The sequence below is a fragment of the Sapajus apella genome, unplaced genomic scaffold (genome assembly GCF_009761245.1).
Source record: "Sapajus apella isolate SASKATOON/1434 unplaced genomic scaffold, GSC_monkey_1.0 scaffold117, whole genome shotgun sequence".
NCBI classification, from domain to species: domain Eukaryota; kingdom Metazoa; phylum Chordata; class Mammalia; order Primates; family Cebidae; genus Sapajus; species Sapajus apella.
In genome coordinates, this window is record NW_022437057.1 from 5,197,250 (window position 1) to 5,217,131 (window position 19,882).

General features: G+C 51.8%; 1 protein-coding gene across 3 annotated transcripts in view; it reads left to right on the top strand.

The window, feature by feature from the left end:
- Positions 1-19,882, top strand: part of HRH2 (histamine receptor H2) — a 52,369-nt gene that overhangs the window by 20,043 nt on the left and 12,444 nt on the right. For 2 of the 3 annotated variants that reach the window (XR_004263519.1, XM_032260393.1), the window contains exon 2: positions 5,821-7,406. Coding sequence is in view for 1 of the 3 variants with exons in the window: in XM_032260393.1 (XP_032116284.1) it covers positions 6,331-7,406 (1,076 nt within the window). In the remaining 2 variants the exon portion in view is untranslated. Of the gene's footprint in view, positions 1-5,820; positions 7,407-14,300; positions 14,439-19,882 lie in introns of all 3 variants that reach the window. The other variant, XR_004263520.1, reaches the window with a different exon arrangement.

Sequence of the window (19,882 nt, forward strand, 5' to 3'; positions counted from 1 at the left end):
ATGCCCAGCTAATTTTAAACCTCACTATGTTGCCAGGCTAGCCTGAAACCCCTGGCCAATCCTCCCACCTCAGCCTCCCAAAATGCTGGGACTACAGGTGTGAATCACTGCACCCTGTTACTTTTTCTTTATCCAGTCCTTCACTGATGGATTGTAGGTTGATTCCATATCTTAGCTACTGTGAATAGTGCTGTGAAAACATGAGCTCAGGTATCTTTTCGATATCTTGATCAGCATTTATTAAATGAAGCTGCCCTGCCATGTAAGGGGGAAGAAAGGGCTCACTGGGAAGGCCAGGGGTCATTTCAGCTCTGACTGTCTGGGCTGAAGCCACGTGGGTCAGCAGCTTGTATGGGGGCAGCCACTCTGAGCTTGGAAAGGGTTGTCTTCCCTGTAACACCAAAATAACTCCCTGCTTCTTGGGCCCATTTTGGGCTGATTGTGAAACTTCGGACAATTTTTAAAATTTTGCTGAGCCTCAGCATCTGCGTTTGTAAAATGCGGAAAAGAAGCACCTCTTGCCTCACAATGTTGTGGTAAAGATCAGATCAGACGTCGCCAGGCCTGTCATGAAATAAGCATTCTATGTATGCTAATTGGTAGGAGTGTCATTCTCATGGGTTGTTAACTGACTGGGATCAAGAGATATGGGGTCCCGTATCTGCTGCCAGCTCCCTAGGTGATCTCAGGGCTGATGATTAAACCTTTCATGGCTCCTTATTATCTTCAGAACTAAGTCCAAACTCCCAAACACTCCATCCCCAGCTGGATTTTCCTCCTGAGAACTAGCTGGAGAGGTTGGGGCTGATGCTGGGCCCACTTTCTGGTGCCCTCGATAGGCACCTGGAACATTTGAATTGGTCAATTAGAGGGCAAAAGTTCTGAGAACGGATGGCTCATAAGAATGAGGAACAGGGCAGTACCAGGCAGCCACTTGCTCAGACCTACCCCCAGCTGCCACACCCCTGAATCCTGATGTACAGCAGGAGATCAGGGACCATGTGCCCCTTTGCCCGCCTTCCAATCACATCACCGTCTGCTCAAACTTCCCTTCCACCTGCCGGAGGTGTCTCAGGGCTGCTGGGTTATCACCCACTATCTTTCTCCTCCAAGCTTTCACAGCAGCTGTTCTCTCTGGAATCTGCTTGTCCCATGTTCACTCAGTTACCTTGTTCCCATCTGCACAGAGCTCAACTCAAATATCACTTCCTTGGGGAAGCCTTCCGTATCCACACCATGATATATTCGGGTGGTGCTATTTCCCTTTATGTAACTCTTAGCACGGCTGCCATAAATAAGCAGCTCCACAGTAGGTCACGGACTTTGTCTCCTCCCACCCGTGTGACGGGCGCTCCAGATGCGTCTGCTGTGCTCACTACTCTAGCCCGGTCCCCAGTACAGTGTCTTCACCTGGAAGCTGCTTGGTGCGTGGCATGCACATGAATGCTATTTGCTGGCCATGCAGCTTTAGCCAATGACAGAAACGTTATTGGTAACAACCTACCACATGCCAGGCACTAAGGGGTTTCCATCCCTTTGCTGTCTTCATTTCACATCCAGCAAGTGAAGGAGGAGGTATTAACATCCCCACTTTACAAATGAGAAAACCAAGACTCAGAGAGTTGGAAGTCACATGCCCAAGGTCACAAAGCTATTTCAGTGATGGCGCTGGAATTAGAACCCAGATCTGTCCAATGTCCAAGTCCTTGCTTTCAGCACAGGGGCTCCCCTTCACGCCTCAGGGTGTCCTTTCTGTAGAATAAGGATCAAACCACCTACTTGTCAGGGTTGCCCTGAGGCTCGCCCAGAAGGGGCGTCGTGCACAATGGTCACTGCATGGATGCCATTTTCTTTTCCTGTTGTACATTATTCCCTGGAAAATCAGATTTATCTTTCAGACTGAGTGAGAAACCCAGTCAAGCCTTAACTGATTCCCCCAAATTGCTGGTCGCTGGTGTGCAATTGCCAGGCTCCCGCAGGGCTGTGTCTGGGATTTAACTACTTAAACTGCAAAAGGGGTTTCACTTCCTGATGAAAAGGGAAAAGAAAGTATTGGACTTGATAAATTTGGAGGGCGAGCACATCCCAGTCCCCAGGTTGGTTGCTTTGCTCGGTGGCCTTTCCCCTCTGGTTTGCAAATAGAATGCACACCAGAGGCCTTTCTTCTGGGATTTTATGGGTTGGGGGCAGTGAGAGGGAGGCCGTGGCATCAGGAAGACCTGCCAAGTTCTACCTCTTTCTGTGGAAAGCTTCGCCCTGCAAGCCCTCGTCTTCTTCACCACCAGGCGGAAAGACAGAAGAGAAGAGTGGTATTTTGTGTCTCACCACAACTCAGTTCCTGGGGAGATGGATTCTCATGGTGAATCACAAAGGACCCCACTAAGAAGAGAGCACTCCCGGGGCCTTCAAAACTCAAAACTCTACCCCAGGTATCAAAAAAACACCCCCTTTCTGTCCACCTCAGAAAGCACAAGCCTCTGCCTGAGGTGAGTACAGGGGAGGTAGCAGTGAGAGAGGATGGAGAAGCTTCTTCTGGAAGACTTCCTAGAGGAGGTGACAGAGGAGGCCAGGGTTTGAAAAAAGGGTGAGAGCTCTCTAGGTAAGGAAAGGTCTGCCAGGCAGTAAAAACAGCATGTACAAAGGCACAGAATCAGAATGGGCCTGGCACTTTTCAGAATTAAATGCCGCAGAGCCAGATCAATGCTACAAGGCAGCAGGTGCTGTACAATCTAATTTGGTACAAAATGCAGAGAGGTTACTCCTGCCTTTAGGCACAGGGGGGCTCAGGGAGACAGGTACCTGAGCTGCGCCTTGAGAGGAGAGTGGTTGAAGTGAATACAGGGAAAAGTGGAACATCAGGCACAGGGGATTCAAAGGCAGAGGCAGGAGAGAGAGGGCGTGCTGCATTTGGGGACATGCTCAGTTGCTCGAGTGTCTGTGAAATTAACAGATGCTGGAGTGTTTGATGAGACCCCGTTGGAAAGATAGGTTGAAGTCTGATCCAAGAATGGGCATTAAATACAGGAGTTTGAGCTGAATTTGAATCCAGGCTCTGCCACTTTCCAGGGGCGTGACATCACCTGGCCTCTTTGAGCCTCAATCTCCTCAACTGTTAAAGACCATTGGAGACCATAATTTTTCTCACTCGTGGGGTTGTGAGGATTCAGTGATATTTTATTTACTATGTGTGGTATCGCTTTGCCCAGGACAATCCTGCAGGATGGGTTTAGCCGTAGTTCATTGAACCATCTTCCCCCCGCAGATGGGCGCTCAGGTTGTTTTCAGCTCTTGCCATTGCACATCTGCTGACGGACATCCTTGTGTACATATCCTCATGGCAGCAGTTGCATTGCCATGGGCTGAACTCCCTAAAGAATGGTTTAGATCTCAGTGACCTAGAGGGCCATCCATTATACATTGGGAATTTTTTAAAAAGTGGAGGAGAGGCAGTTGCTGAGGAGCGTGTATGGTGTGTACGGACAGTACCCGGCATGTGTCCGTGTGCACGCAGACGCACGAGAAACCCAGGAGGCCCCCATGCACCAAACAGCCAGCAGCAGTCACCTCCTGGGGCAAGGGATTGGGTGTGTGCTGGCCCCGATTGTTGGCCCTTTCTGTACACCTCAGGGATACTTGGCTTACTGGAATGAGCCTGTCATCACTTTGGAAGTTTGAAAGGACAGTTTGAGAGATTATTTTTTGTTAGCTATGATGGTGACAATGATAGTGACAAGGATGACATGATTCTTCCTCACAGGCAAAGAGGAGCCGTTGAAGGTTGCTCATAAGGGGATGACGTGGCCCTCTAGGGCAATCCTTCTGCCCGCAGGGGACAGGAAAGGATGGGAGAGAGGAGCGCTGTACAAAAGCCCCTGCCCTTGAAAAGGGTAACCAGAACTTACCGGAGCTGGGCTTTAAATAGGAATACAGCAGACGTGGCTCTTCTTTGAAAAGTCCATGATGAAAGGACTCACAGCTGTTTTGGTCATCATTGTCCTCCCAGCACCTAGAGTAGCATCGGACACATTGTGGGTTTTCAAAGAAATTGTGTTGAAAAGGACTGAGGAAGGGAAGGAAGGGTGGGAGGGGAGACAAGGAAAGGATTTTCTAATTATAAGAGAGGCTGGTTCACTCAAATTGGAAGACCCTTCATGCAAACATTACTTCAAATGTCAGCCTAATGCCAAAATACGTATATGCAGCTGTTGCAGTAACTCAGAAAACATTTTCTTGGGAAATAGGAAGTCTCAAAAAAAAAAAATACTCTTATTGCTACCCCCTCCAAAGTAATTAAGTGTGATGGTGAGACCCATGCTGTTTGGGCTATTTATGTAATGAAAAGATCTGCTAAAAATAATACCCGGCGGTTCGGCTGCCAGGCCTGGCGACTGAGCCAGGGAGAGTGGCAGAAGGTGATCGGGAGCCCTGATCCCTGTATGAACACAATTGCTATGATTAAATGATGCTTCTCGGATTCAGGTTGCAAACCGCTCCAGGCAAGAGCCTGGGAGAGGCTTAATTTATGTTTTATGGAGATTAGCTTTCCTCTGAGAGGGGGTTTCGCCGTCAACTCGATCTCGGCACACTCTCAGAGTTCAGGAGATTGCCAGTTCTCTAAAAAAACAGGAGGAGCTGGTGGGGAAGGACCCAGGCATGGAGCAGGGCCTCAGCTTGTTTCTCGCCCGTTGGAATCATATACAGCCACCACTGGGAGGGAGCTTTGGAGATTATCTGGTGATCTGGGCTCTTATTTAACCAACAGGCATTGCACATGCTGTTACTTTATTGAATTAGTGTTTGCACTACTTCAATAGCACAAAGGGAGGAAGGAGAAACCACCCAAATGCCCGTGAGAGGGTGATTGGGGATGATAGGATAAACCTATTTATGGTGAGCCTCCCCACAGACTGTTATGCAACCATTAGGATTGAGTAAGTTCTGTCCCTGCTGACCTGGATGTGGGATCACATGTTCTGCCAAGTAAGACCAGTAAGATTTGGAGATGTGTTCAGAGCAGGGGTGGCGTGGATGACAGGTGACGAACTGCAGACTAAATCTGGCCCTCTGCCTGGCTTTGTACAGCCCATGGCTAAGAATGGTTTTTACATTTTTAAATTTTGGGAAAAAAATCAAAGAGATTTTTTTGTGACACGTGAAAACGCTATGAAATTTAAATTTCCGTGTTCATTACTAAAGTTTTGTTGGAGCGCAGCCACGCTCTTCTGCTTGCACGTCATCTGCATAGCTGCATTCGCACTGCAAAGGCAGAGCCGAGCCATCATAGGCTGCAAGACAGAACATGTTTATTATCTGACCCTTTTCTGAAGAAATTTGTTGGCCACTGCCTTACAGTAGGATGACGTTTTGCCAAACAGCACCAGATACTGTGCTCAGCACTTCAGAGGAGTAGATTCATTACATTTGTTTATTCATTCATTCATTTCAACCTTTATTCATCAGATCTTAATGTCTATCTGTAGGACCAGGCACCAGGAACCAGCAGTGAACAAACAGATGCAGCCCCTATTCTCACGGAGCTGAGAGTCTGTGTCGAGATCCTTCTTTCTCAGTACAGGCACTTCCAGAGTTTCCAACTCTTTCTCACAAGTCTCCGTGTCCAGCTTCTTGCATCCTGCCTCCCTTCCCCCTCCCCAGTATGTGTCCTGATTGCCTGAGTCCCTCCAAGGAGAGGTATCCAGACCAACCCCATACTTCCTGGGGTCTTGCCAAGAGGTCGAGATCTAGAAGGACACATCTTGAATCGGGTCATGATTTCTGTCTGGTTTCAAGGTGTTTAACATCCAACCTTTGCCTTTTCAGCTCCTGTCCTCCACTGACTCCAGGGAAGGAGATCCCCAGTCCTTGACCCCATCACGCAGATGGGACCAGGCACCAGCTATGGAGAGGGATACAGACATGTCTCAGCATGACCCATCCTGCATGACACCAAAGCCACTGCCAGACAGTACCTCGGATTCTATGCAAAACCTGGAGAGTGGAGACCTGCCCCAGCCCCGGGAGGAAGCTAGCTCTTCAGGGGATCATCTGAGGACTGGAGCTTGATCCATGAACCTGGCTTCAAGGCCTTGCTTTTCTCTCTTCTTCATTCATACTCATTCCCAACACCTTAGAAGAGACTGCTTAATTTATTTCTAGAAAACAGCCCTGAGTCAGTCATCAAAGGTCCCCGTCCAAAAAAAAAAAAAAAAATTGGACACATTGTGGCTCTGTTGGGAGCCTGGAGTCCAGTGGTTGCATAATTGTCACATTGGGAGCAGAGAAGAAGCAGCCAGGAGCCCTGGTCAGGGGACAGAGCCATAGGGTCCCAGGATGGCGCCCAATGGCACAGCCTCTTCCTTCTGCCTGGACTCTATTGCATTCAAGATCACCATCAGCGTGATCCTTGGGATCCTCATTTTCATCACCGTTGCTGGCAATGTGGTCGTCTGTCTGGCTGTGGGCTTGAACCGCCGGCTCCGCAATCTGACCAATTGCTTCATTGTGTCCTTGGCTGTCACGGACCTGCTCCTCGGCCTCCTGGTGCTGCCCTTCTCTGCCATCTACCAGCTGTCCTGCCAGTGGAGCTTTGGCAAGGTCTTCTGCAATATCTACACCAGCCTGGATGTGATGCTCTGCACAGCCTCCATTCTCAACCTCTTCATGATCAGCCTCGACAGGTACTGTGCCGTCATGGACCCGCTGCGGTACCCTGTGCTGGTCACCCCGGTTCGGGTCACCATCTCTCTGGTCTTAATTTGGGTCATCTCCATTACCCTGTCCTTCCTGTCTATCCACTTGGGGTGGAACAGCAGGAACGAGACCAGCAAGGGCAATCATACCACCCCTAAGTGCAAAGTCCAAGTCAATGAAGTGTATGGGCTGGTGGATGGGCTGGTCACTTTCTACCTACCGCTACTGATCATGTGCGTCACCTACTACCGCATCTTCAAGGTAGCCCGGGATCAGGCCAAGAGGATCAATCACATTAGCTCCTGGAAGGCAGCCACCATCAGGGAGCACAAAGCCACAGTGACATTGGCCGCCGTCATGGGGGCCTTCATCATCTGCTGGTTTCCCTACTTCACCGCATTTGTGTACCGTGGGCTGAAAGGGGATGATGCCATCAATGAGGTGTTAGAAGCCATTGTTCTATGGCTGGGCTATGCCAACTCAGCCCTGAACCCCATCCTGTATGCTGCGCTGAACAGAGACTTCCGCACCGGGTACCAGCAGCTCTTCTGCTGCAGGCTCGCCAGCCGTAACTCTCACAAAACTTCTCTGAGGTCCAATGCCTCTCAGCTGTCCAGGACCCAAAGTCGAGAACCCAGGCCACAGGAAGAGAAACCCCTAAAGCTCCAGGTGTGGAGTGGGACAGAAGTCACGGCCCCCCAGGGAGCCACAGACAGGTAATAGCCCTAGCCACTGGTTCATGGGATGGGGACACTGGGAGAGGATGCTACCGACGGGAATGATGAAAGGAGCTGCTGTGTAGATGGTGCTGGTTTATGTTCTAGGGACTCTTCATGAGCACTTTGTAAACACTGTCTTGTTTAATCCTCTCAACAGCCCCCCAAAGGTGGAACTTATTAGCTCCATTTTAAAAGGAGCATATTAAAATTCTCACAGGACTTGGCAAGGGCCGCACAGCTGGGGACTGAACAGTGGTCTACTGACTTCAGAACTCGGGAGCCCTTTTTTCCAGCTACCTTGTCCTTAAAATCATAAGTCTTATGTTTGAAGCCTGACTGCCACTTAGGAGTCATAGTGTTCAACCAACCCCTCCAGGATAGCACTCAAGTAGCCATGTCACCAATGCTGCCACTTGATGGGGCTGTTGTGGGGTTAAATGAGAAACCCAGCTTGGTTCAGCATTTATTGAGCACCTACTATGCATCAGCTCTTATTGGGGGGGTGTGTAAGTTGGTGGGGAAAGAGGCCACTGGAGTCAGAAAGGTGGTGCCTTGGAGGTGGCTGGATTTGGGCATGATTCTGCAGATTTTAGGAAAGGTGAAAGAGTTAGAAGCAAGGGTAAGGGGAACTTAAGTAGATCTATGCTTTGGAAAGAGGGCTCTGGGTACCCCTAAGATGTGGACCAGAGGGTGAGATTATAGATGAGGGAGTTGTGGCGCTGATTCATGAGACAGGAAAGAGAAGAAAGCAAAATCAAGGAGGCTGTAGATCTTAAAAGCTTGCAGACTCTTGGATGTTCAGAGTGCAGGAGATGCAGGAGAGAACAACAGGATTCCCCTCTCAGAGGGGACCAGGCAGCAAAGATGCACAGAACCAGAATGGGATTGGGATAAAAGCACTGGTGATAAAGCCAATGCAGGACATTCAGAGAAATTGCACCGAAGACCTGAGTGGCACCGAGGAAGCTTGCTGTGGGGACAGACAGCTTCCTGGTCTGGGCTTTAGCTGCTGAGAGGAATAAACTAAAGAATGCTCAGAGGATACCTGGCACATAGAAGTTGCTCAATAAGTGTTGCTTTCCTTTCTCTTCCCACAGACCATGGTTTTGCCTTCCAGAATGCTGGTCTGTGGAACTGACCCATTCATTCATTTGTTTGTTCATTTGGCCATTCATTCATTTGCAAACATTCACCCAATTCCCACCACATGCCAGGAATTACAATGAATACTGAGGATGTAGAAATAAGATTTTGGGGGTTTATAGTGATGAAGTTACAGAAAATCAATGGCACAGCCCTGATCTCAGCTCTGCCATCACTCACCTTGTGTCTTGGGCAAGTTCCTCCCCCTCTCAGGCCTCAGTTTCCTCATCTCACAGAGACTTGATCTATCCTGGGCTTCCCACTTGCCCTCCAGAGTTGCCTGATGATCACATGAGCAAAGGGATGTGAACATGCTCTGCCATCTCCTAATAGGACATAAGTCCACTCTGGAGCACTGAGCATCAGACTTAAGAAAAGCTTGCACAGAAACTGCAGACCCACCAACAAGGTTCTGGTGTTGTGGGGGCAAAACTGCCTAGTGAGACCCCTGCATATGCCCTCTGGTCCTTGCAGCTGCCACCCCCATTCCCAGAGGTGGAGTGTCCCCCCGTAGACTTGGGTCCTGGGCCCTCTGCTCCTCCACCACTGTCCACCTGGAGCAAGCCTGGTTGCGCCTGCACTCAACCGTTGGCTCGGGCCCTGGACCCTGCCCCTCACATCCACCTTCCAAGTGCACACCTGGAAACTTCTGCTTCCAGTCCTGATGGGCAAAACGCCCATCTCCCATATCCTTGCACAATCTCTTATTCCGGAGGCAACTGGAGTGCAAAGCTGACTTAGTTCACAACGCATAACAAAGAAAAACATACAGAGATGTGGTTCGGCTAGAACGTGGTTGCCACTCTGGTTTAGTCTTGTGTATCACTTTGTATTGCTGTTATCTGTTTGAGCCCTGGTGTAATAAGCCGCCTTTTCAGCTGAATCCTTAAGGAAACTTATTCATTCAATAAGCACTTAACGGCAATAGCTGACATTCATTGAGCACCCATTACTGGCCTGTTTTAGATGTCTGACATTGTTTCTAGGCATTAATTGTTCTTCGGGGGCATCCTATTCCCACCCCTGCACCAAGTGCTAAGGGCACAAAGTGAAATAGAGCATCTCCCACCCTGCACCACCCTCGGCCACCTGCAGTTGCTCATGGTCTAGTTAAGAAGCTGACTGGTCAGATTCAGAGCCACACATGCCAAGGATCGAAGCCCAGGTGGGGCTGACGCATGGGAGCTCATCCCAGAGAGCAGACCTCTGAGCTTTTAAATGCAAACGAGAAAGACCCTTTCATCCAGGGCAGGGCTGCACCGTTGAGACTCACACTCACTTCATCCTCAGCACAACCCTGTGAAGCAGGGACTTGCTTAATCTCCACTTCATAGATGGGAAAACTGAGGCTCACAAAAGTCAAGTAAACTGCTTCAAGGGACACAACCCAAAGCTGTGAGCTGAGCAACAACAGCAATAGCAGCGCCTGGCATAGTCTGTCCTCCGGGTGCCTGGCATGCTGTGGGGTCTGAGTGTCCGTCTCCCGTTCTGATCCTCACGGGCATCGTGGGTGGGGGGCTGTGAAGAAACCAAGGCCAGCAGAGAGGTGGTGCCTGCCAGGGTCATGCATGCAGCCAGGAGCCAGGGCCAGAGCTCACACTCCTGGAGACCATGGCTGTGGTCTGTCCTCCAGCCCCCAGGAGCAGGGGCAGAGGACTTTGGCAGAGAAGTGTGGGGGAGCCAGTCAGAAGACCCCACACCATGGCTCAGGGCATGGAGGGTGGAGGTAGCCAAGAATAGCCAGAGGTTGATATTCCCACTGAGACTGCCAGGGCAATCAGGGCCTCGTGTGTCCGTTGATAAGTTTGGCTCCTGGTTTCCCTGCTGGCTGATAGCATGTCCTTCCAGCTCTCCATCTGGGGACAAACCCTCACTGACCCAGAGCCCTTATCACTGCCAAGGTTGGGGTGTCTGCCTGAGCCAAGAATTCTGAAGGGAACTGAGCCAGCCTGCCCTGGGTGGGGTGAGGGCACCATCAGCCATGGGGTGACTCCAGAAGATAGTGTCCAAACTGGCCGGTCCTCCCCTGTGGCGAACCAGCAGCCAGCCCACAGCATGACACCATCTGCCCTTCCTGATCCCTACTGTCTGCGCCTCATCACCCCTCATCACTCTCACAGGCCCCTGCTCCTAGCCACTGTGTCTCCTCCGTCACTCAACAGTGAGCTCCCTCGATCGTGAATCTCAGCGCAGTGCCCCTTCTTGGAAATCTCTGCCTCCTGTGGCCGCCTACATATAGAGATCCCTGTGTCCACTTCCTGTGGCTGCCATAACCCCCACCAGCCTAGTGGCTGAACACAAAACACGTTATTCTGTTGCAGTTCAGGAGGCCAGGTGTCTGAGATCAAGGCATTGGCAGGGCTGGTTCCTTCTGAAGGCTTCCAGAGAGCCTCCCTTTCCTTACCTTTCCCCACTTGTAGGGAGCCTGCATGCCTTGGCTCAGGGCCCCTCTCACATCACTCCAGCCTCTTGCTTCCAAGGTCACATCACCTTCTCCTCTGCTTTAGGCAGCTCTCTCCCTCTACCTCCTTCTTAGAAAGACACTCACAATTGCACTGAGGCCGGCCTGGGTAACCCATGCTACCCTCCCCATCTCAAATTCCTTAACATCATCAAATCTGCAAAGTCCCTTTTGCCGCATAAGGTAACGTTCTTGGGGGATTAGGATGTGGGCACATTTGGGGGCCATTATTCAGCCTCCCACAAGTCCCAACTCCCTGGCCCATCCTGATTTGGTCCCTGCCCACCATCCTGCTGCCTTTCCTGCCACCTCCCCAGGCCCATCCACCACCTTCTGCCCTGGCCAGAATAAGCCACCCAGAGCTCATTCAGTGAGAAGCATTTACCAAGGACTTGCCACCTGTACTGGCCTAGCCCGCACTGTTTGCGGTAGAGCAGTGAGCAAGGCTGAGGCCCTTCTCTCATAGGAATGCCACTCTAGAGCAGGGGTTCTCACAGTTTGGCCCCCACTAGCAGGGGACTCCCAGAAACAGAGGAGCTGGCCTGGGCCGGCCAGCCTTAATGAGTGGCAGAGCTAGGATTTGAGCCCGAGTCTCTCTGATCCCAAAGCCTAGACTCTAGGATAAAATGCTGTCTGGATTTGAACTTGGCTCTGTTTTTGACCATCACCTCAGTGGTAGCCCTACAGATACCAGATGGGGAAACTAAGGCACAAGGAGACAAGTGACCTGTCTGAGGTGTTAAGCTAAGGAGAGGCTGGGAAGAGAACCCTGTGTTTCTGGACCTCTGCCAAGGTCTCTTTAAGCCATTTCCCCACCCATTCACTTGTTCATGGTAATCTCCCAAGGCAGTAGATAATATTCATTAGCACCCAGGGTATCACAGTCTCTGGGTGTGGCCCTTCCTCGTGCCTGCACAGAGTCTCTGTGCCTGTGCCTGTGCCTGTGGCTTCAATACTCCCGGAGGCCTGGAGGGCTGGAGTCAGAGCTGGTGCCTCCCCACTCCTTCCAGCTCTTCTGTCCCCCGATCAGCCCAGCACCTCAACCGGCCCCTGACTGGCTCCCTGAATTTGCTCTCCTTCCCTTGGAGAGGTTTTCAGGCAGAAATTGGATTAGATTCCACTTCTCCTGTTGCTTAGAGGAAAACACCAAATTCTTATCCCTGTTGCCAAGGCACTGCACTGCCGTGGCCTCCTCTCCTCCTGCCCCGCTGGCTCCCCTCAGCCCACATGGCATCCAACCCCATGCAGCTTCCCCTCAGCCCAGGCCCTCTTCTTCTCTCTCTTGAATTACTATATTGGTTATCATCTGCTCCCCCTAGACCATAAGCTCCATAGGACCGGACCCTGTTTATGTTGTTCACTGCTGGACCCTAGCACGTGGCACTGCACCTGGCACAGAGCAGGCCCCGGAATGTTGTTGATTGAATAAATGAATGAGTGAATGTCTTGTTCTAGGCCCCTGAGAGCCCTGAGAACTGAACCCACCCCCACGGTAGAGATTAGGAAACCAAGTCTCTAAGAGGGAAGTTCCGGAAACCTCATAAGAACTCAGAGATTCCTGGTTCCCCTTTCTAGCTTGGATGTCACGGTAAGCCTCCCTCCAAATACTGGCATAAGGATCTGCCTCCTGGCAGAATCCAGTACCAGCTCTGAATCATAGAACCTCGATGTGGGAACAGCCCAACCCTTCCCCAGCTCTGCCACAGATGAACCCGGGAAGGCAGTGCAACTTCTGGTCATAACACAGACAGCGAGCTTCAGAGTCAGGACTGGAATCTGGGGTTCCCACCAACCTGGACTGTGTGCACAGCATCACCACAGCATGTCCTGGTTTGGGCAGAGGTCAGGGGCACAGGGAAGGAGCAAGTCCAATCTCAGAAGATGAGGCTGCAACATTCGCAGGCATGAAAGAGCCAGGTGTCTGATACGCACACTTCTCAAGAAGAGCTGTTGCCCAGAAGATAAGTTTCCTTAAGGGCTTGAACGTGTTCACCCCTTCAATTGCCCCAGCTTGTTAACTTAGACACTCAGCTTACTAAAATTCTCTCTTTAGCACACAGTTTCGGTGTTCCTGCCCTGCCTCTGTGAGTGCCCTTCACGCCAGCCTCTTGCTTCCAAGGTCATGTCACCTTCTCCTCTGCTGTAGCCAGCTCTCCCCCTCTACCTCCTTCTTAGAAAGACACTCGCAATTGCACTGAGGCCGGCCTGGGTAACCCATGCTACTCTCCCCATCTCAAATTCCATAACGCCCATGGCAGCTCACCCCACAGTCAGGGGCCCTGGCTGGCCCTGGCACTCAGGAACCTGCCGGCTGCCCTGTGTCTGCTCCTCCTCCCCTCTGCCTTCTGAAGCTGCTGCCCCATCTCACAGCTGCTGGGGTTGCTCTCCTGGGGTGCTGGAGGGTGGGTTTGCCCTGTATGAGTCATGGCCCCACCACTTACTGGTTGGATGGCCTTGGGCAAGTCACTCTCCAGTCTGAGCTGCAGCTTCCTTATCTGTAAAATGCTGATAATCATCAGACTTACCAGGAAAAGTCAGAAGAAGTGTAAAGAGTGCAGACCTTAGCGTAATTCCTGGCACGTGATAGGTACCTCAGCAAATGAGAGTTTTCATTCTTCACCATCCACCTCGTTTTCTTATTCCTGTCTGTCTGCCTGCCTTTGTCTTGCTTTCCATTTTATTGTAACAGTTTTATCAAGCTACATTGGACATATTATAGAATTCACCTGTTTAAAACGGACAGTTCAGTGGTTTCCAGAATATTCATAGAGTTGTGCATTTACAACCACAATCCATTTTAGAATATTTCATCACCCCCAAAAGAAACTCTGCGCCTGTGAGCTGACCACCCCCTACCCCAGCTCCCTGCGTTCCATTCCGTGCACCTTCGCATTGAGGTGGCTTTCGGCCTCTCTGGATCTGCCTGTGTGACATTTCATGGAAGAGGTGCTCTTCTGTGCCTGGCTCTGCTCTTTATTTTTTGCCTGTTCTTCCTTTGTCTCTTTCTTCCATTCTTTTTGGTGTTTTTCCCTCCCCTCTGTTTCTTCTTTCCTTCCCTTTCTTCCATCCAAGGGCCTATTTTTCCTTCCCCAGGTGTTTGGCCATTAGGGTGGCTCGTGGTCTCCGAACGCCCTGGGTGGAGAGCTCCAGGCATGAGGCTGTGTCAGGGGCCATCAGGGCCCAAATCCCTGCCCGCCCAGCTTCTCAGGGCCTGCACCTCTGCACAGTGGCCATGCAGAGCAACATGCCAGCACAGAGTTAATCCTCTTCCTCTTCTGTCTCTTCAGAGAGTTTGGGGAGTGAGAGCCCCTCCCACTCCTGGAGAGGAAGTCAGGGGAAGGAGAGCAGAAAGAGGAGGTGGGAAGCCCTTTACAGCCTCAAAAGTCAAGGAGAATAAATCGTGGCCCCCCAGGAGTCATTGAAAGGTAGAGAACCTTCCTGCATGGGTCTGGGGATGGTGACTGGAAGCCAGATGGAGGCTCTGACTTCTATCTGTGAGCCCTTCCTTCCCCTACCCTGCCCTGCCCTTCCCTTGCCCTGGTCTACACCTCCTGGCTCCTTGTGAAGGCGCTGTCTTCCCAGAGACTGTGATGGGATGGAGAGGGACACTATGCCTTCAGGGCCACTGCTAGTACATTTGTACCCTTAAGAAGGAGCACGGCGGCTAGGCAGGGTGCTGTAATCCCAGCACTTTGGGAGGCTGAGGTGGGCGGATCACGAGGTCAGGAGCTCGAGACCAGCCTGGCCAACATGGTGAAACCCCATCTCTACTAAGAATACAAAAATTAGCTGGGCGTGATGGCGCATGCCTGTATTCCAGCTACTCAGAAGGCTGAGGCAGAAGAATTGCTCGAACCTGGGAGGCGGAGGTTGCAGTGGGCCAAGATCATGCCACTGCACTCCAGCCTGGGTGACAGAGCAAGACTCCATCTCAAAAATAGAAAAAAAGGAGCACCACAAGGTGAACAAGTGAGGAAAAGGCCCTTCCTCCAGAGGACCCGGCCCCAGGGCACACAGCCTGGCAAGCAGAAGGAGGGCTGATTGCAGGCACTTGCCCCCTTCACCAGATGCCTTTGTGCAGAGAACGGCCTGCACAACTGTATAGGGGATGCACACCTTCCAGGCCCCTCAGGGGATAGCCCAGCAGAAGGCAGGGGTCAGAAGGCTTTTCCTGCAAAGGGCCAGAGAGTAAATATTTGAGGCTGCGCAGCCCCTACAATCCCTGTTGCAGCGCCGCAACTCTGCCCTTGTAGAGCGAAAGCAGCCACAGACCATATATAAATGGGTGGAGAGGGCTGTGTTCTCGTAAAGCTGTATTTATGAACACAGAAATTTGAGCTGCATATCATTTTCACAAGGTCACGAAATGTGATTCTATTATTTTTCAACCATCTCAACAAAAACACATGGTGGGCTCCATTTGCCTGTGGGTTATCATTTGCCAACCCTGGTGTGGGGGAAGAAATGGGTGCCATTTCCAGCTCCTGGCTATGTGACTTTGGGCAGGTGGCGTGCCCTTTCTCAGCCTCAGCTTGCTCAGCTGCAAAATGGGGATAAAAATGCCTCCCTGAGAGAATTAGGATGAAATTTAACACCGATTTATGCAAAGCGCCTGGCACAGAGCAGATGCTTAGTAAGTGGCAGACTTTATTATTATCTTTTCCCCATGGTCCATTTGCCAAGGAGCAGCTGAATAGTTCAGGGCAGGCTTTGTGGATTTCTGTCTCAGCTGTGCTACTGAATTGTTCCAGGGGGTCCTGACCCTAAGCCTGCTGCTCCCCCCATCTGAAAACGGGAGACTTGGATCAGTATCCGGGTACCATTCCAACACTAACTATATATAAATACTTAACAAGGGAGAGAGCATGCCAACCCCCCAACTGTGTTGTGTCAAGAATCTTCTGGCAAGGGTGGTGAGGAACGTGTTTTTCATACTAATGAGTCGCTCGAAGTGTGGAAGCGAATTCAGTAAAGCGTGTCCTTGTCACGACTTGAGTTGCCGGTTCGGGAGCCAGGGGCAGGTGAGGGTGCAGGCTGGGCACAGGGTGGGACTGTAGACAGAGCCCCAGGCAGAAGGCACAGGAGACCAGACCAGGCTTTCTCATTCCTCTGCCACAGATTGGCTGTGTGAGCTTGGAGAGATCATATCCCTCTCTGAGTCCCAATTTCCCCATCTGTAAAAGAGAGCTAAGAATTCTGGCAGCTGTCCCCGTCCCTGAAGAAGCAGCAGTGAGTCACAGAGCTCCCTGTTTTGGGGTGTTCATTGCACTCACAATGTGGCAGAGCACTGGGGGGCGCGGAAGGGGTGTGCCTGCATTGCAGGTGTGCACAGCCCTGGAGGCTCTCCTGGGGTATGAGGACCACTCTCTCCCTATCGTGTCTGGAGATAGAAGTGAAGGCAGTCCCAACTGCCAAAAACTGGCAGTTGGTGCCTTCGTAGCCATCAGTGTGTCTGCTTCTCCTGTCTCTGATCCATGTAGAAAATGGCAGAAGGTAGCGAGGGCCTGGCAGACGGGACGTCACAGGTCCGTGGAGGACACTCATTTCCTCTTCATGTGAGGACTGACCACATGCCTTTGTCACCCAGGGACAGACTGTTAGGGTAAGTGGCAGGGCTGTCCCCAGTGCCCAGAGGATTCAGGGAACTTCTCCTTCTCATGCTGAATCTGGAGACACAGAGTTTTAAAACTTACTTTGAAAATGGAAAGAAAATGGAAAGTCACAGAGAACCCCGTGTCTGCTGCCATCCTTCCTAATCCCTGGAGTCACAGCCCTGCACTCCCTTCCCATCTTGGTCCAGGTGCAGACATGGCCTTACGATCCCGCTGGTAAGAGGATGCACGCGCTCTTGTTCTGCCCCACTTCTGCTCCACCTGGTGTTCGTTGCTGAGCAGGCTGCACGTCTTTCCCTTCTGTGGCCGCTGAGTTTCCTGCTGTCTCATGGATTCACTCATCCCTTACCAGCCACTCCTGCAAGCTGGGAAGCCATCAATGACATGGCAGCAGTCTGTTGCCAGAGCTCTGAAGGCTGACCTTCCCAGTTTGCCGGCTGGCTGACCAGGGAGAGTTACTTCCTCTCTCTAGAATTCTGTGTCTTCTTCATCTGACAAATGGAGCTGATCATTCCAGCATCTTCCTCCCAGGACTGGAGAAAGGACCAACTGAGTGAGTGCACTTGCCCCAGGATTGGAGCTTGGTGTGCCCAGGTGTAAGATACTTTGTTGTATTCTGCTCCGGGACCTCATAGGCCACCACTTCACAGATGCTGGAGAAACTTAAATTTTCCATGTCAGGGAGCACAGCCACTTCCAGTAGCAAACATGGCGGCTTTAGAAGCAGTGAACACGCAGTCTGCACAGGCTTCTCTCCCGTCCCCACCTGCGTCCCCCCAGTGTAAGTCTCTGGAGCCTGTCTGGCCCTAGTAGCATTCTCTGGGCCACTCCAGACCTGTCTTGTCAGCTGCTCTATCCACAGAAGCTGCGTGGACACAGTCGGCTGGCTCCTGGGCTCTGCCTGGCACTGTCCAAAGCCAGCTATATCCCCTGGCAGGTCTTGGCCTCTGCTGTGAGCCCCCACCCCTAGGACACCCTAGCAGGCAGCCCCCAAGGCCCAGCCATGTGCTGAGGCTCACTGTAGGCTCTGGGAGATTTTAACCATCTCCTGCAGCCCCTGTGGAGGAGAGGTGGCATGCGTCTATAGTCCCAGCTACTTGAGAGGCTGAGGCAGGAGAATCACTTGAACCTGGGAAGAACGTGGGAAGCAGTGACAAAGCAAGACTCCATCTCAAAAAAGAAAAAAAAAGGAAACCTAACGCACATTGACTCTCCACCTCCATTTCTGTTTTGGACTTAAAAAATGGTCTCTGCCCTCGCCTGCCATTGCTGCCTGAGTGGCGGGGCCAGTGCTGGTGACAGAGACAAGCCAGGGCCAGGAGCCACACAGCCTCTCCGCATTGCAAAACCTAGCCCAGCCTGCCCCACCTGACAAGCATCTCACTCTGCCCAGCACGCTGACCCTCTCCAAAAGCCACCTGGCAGTGGTGACTACTAGCCATCGCTGCCCTGGTAACGGCTGAGGCTGGTAGAGCCAGACTTCAGGGAGCTGGCTGACCATGGGCACGCCAAGTAACCCTTCCAAGCCTCGGTTTCTTCACCTCTCAAAGGGGACGTCACCAGTACCTGTTTCATAAAGTTATTACAGGGATAAAAAGAGCGAATAATACAGAGGCTGGAGAACAGCGTCCAGCACATAGTGAGCCCAGGGGTTACCAGCTTTCTCGAGAGTGGGTGTGAGAAGACCCTTCCGTATTGTTGCTTCTGGCTCTTGTCTCTTCCTCACCCTATGGTAAACACCTTCATGCAGGGGACACTTGGTTGCTTTCAGATTATTTCTCTAGAAACGGAATTTCTGGAAACAATGACTGGCTAAAGGGGAAGGGTATTTGAAGGCTTTTGCTACACTTGGCCTCACTGTTTTCGGTGGGGGCTTCCCTGCTGCCAGCCACATCTGAAGGTATCATTTCCTTGAAGTCACATCAGCAAGAGGGCCCTGGAAGTGCTGCAGGGTGGCAGACGAAGGCAGAGGGTATGGACCACGAGAAGGGGCCGACAGCATTTAAGGATGGGCGAGTGGACAGGGAGAGTAGAGAGTGACCGCCGTTCTGGAGCAGTGTGGGCCAACACTGGGCCCCCTCTGAGCTCTGCCTTGTGCATTATAGGGCGGGGAGCCCCCCACTTTGCCGTGGGGCTGATCTGGACTCCCCAAAGCTCCTCCACTCATTCACTGTGAGTCCCCGGACAAGTGACCGAAGTTCTTTGGGCTGAGACTCCCTCGTCTCTTAGAGATAAGAACAGGATAAACATCTGTCATATTGATCACGTGGATGTTGTGAAAGTTAAGTGAGAGCGTGGGTGTTAAGGGCCCCGTCCATGTGCACTCTTGTGGTTTTATTACCAGCAATCCTAGGTCAGCAGCAGGAAATGGATGGCTGGGAGGTAGGGGAGGGGCTCAGCAGAAAGTAGGCCTCCCACGCCATCACTTCTTCCCCGGGACATGCTGGAACGCACCCAGCGCCGCCTACTGGCGGTGTGACCCCCGGCAAGTCTTCTAACCTGTCTGCCTTCACTTCCTCTTCTATAAGATGCAGAGAATCTCAGCACCTGCCCCATGGGGTTGGGGTAAGAAGGAACTGAGTTAAGACATAGAAAATGCTAGAGCCAGGCGGCAGTGCAGCAAAAGCTCAGTGGACGGTGGCCTCGCGTGGTTGCTCTGATGGCTCAGAACAGGCTTTGCACCTAGCAGAGGTGGCAGAAGCCTGGGCCCGCTACTCACCAGCTGTGTGACCTCGGTCAGGGCACTCAGGGAAGGCCAGTCTCCTCTTCTGTAAAGTCCCGCACTGGCATGACTGCTGGCCGGGGCGGGCAGGGAGAGTCCCAGGCTGAGCACACAGTACATGCTCAAAGACAGCGCTGAGTCACACATTTTGCCTAAAGTTTTACTTTTAAGGAGGATGCCCATGAAAATGACCCAGACCCACTCCCCTGCAACCTCGTCTCTCCCAGTGGTGAGTGAATATGCCTTGCCAGAAAGGCAAGCCCGATTCCCCTGCTGGGGATATTCACTGCCCCATACAGTCATAGAATTTGCAGAAGGGCCATCCAGGTCACAGGCTGAGTCCAGTCCTTGTTCAATTCCTGACACTCCCCTGCTCTACAGCCTTCAGTGGCTCCCCACTGCCTGCCAGATCACACACAAATTTCTCAGTCAAGACCTTCATGCTCTGACTGCAGCATCCCTTTCTGCCCTTCTCGTCTTCTTCAGCCCCATGCTTCTTCCTCTTCAGCTGAGATAGGCCATTCCCTGTTCTCAG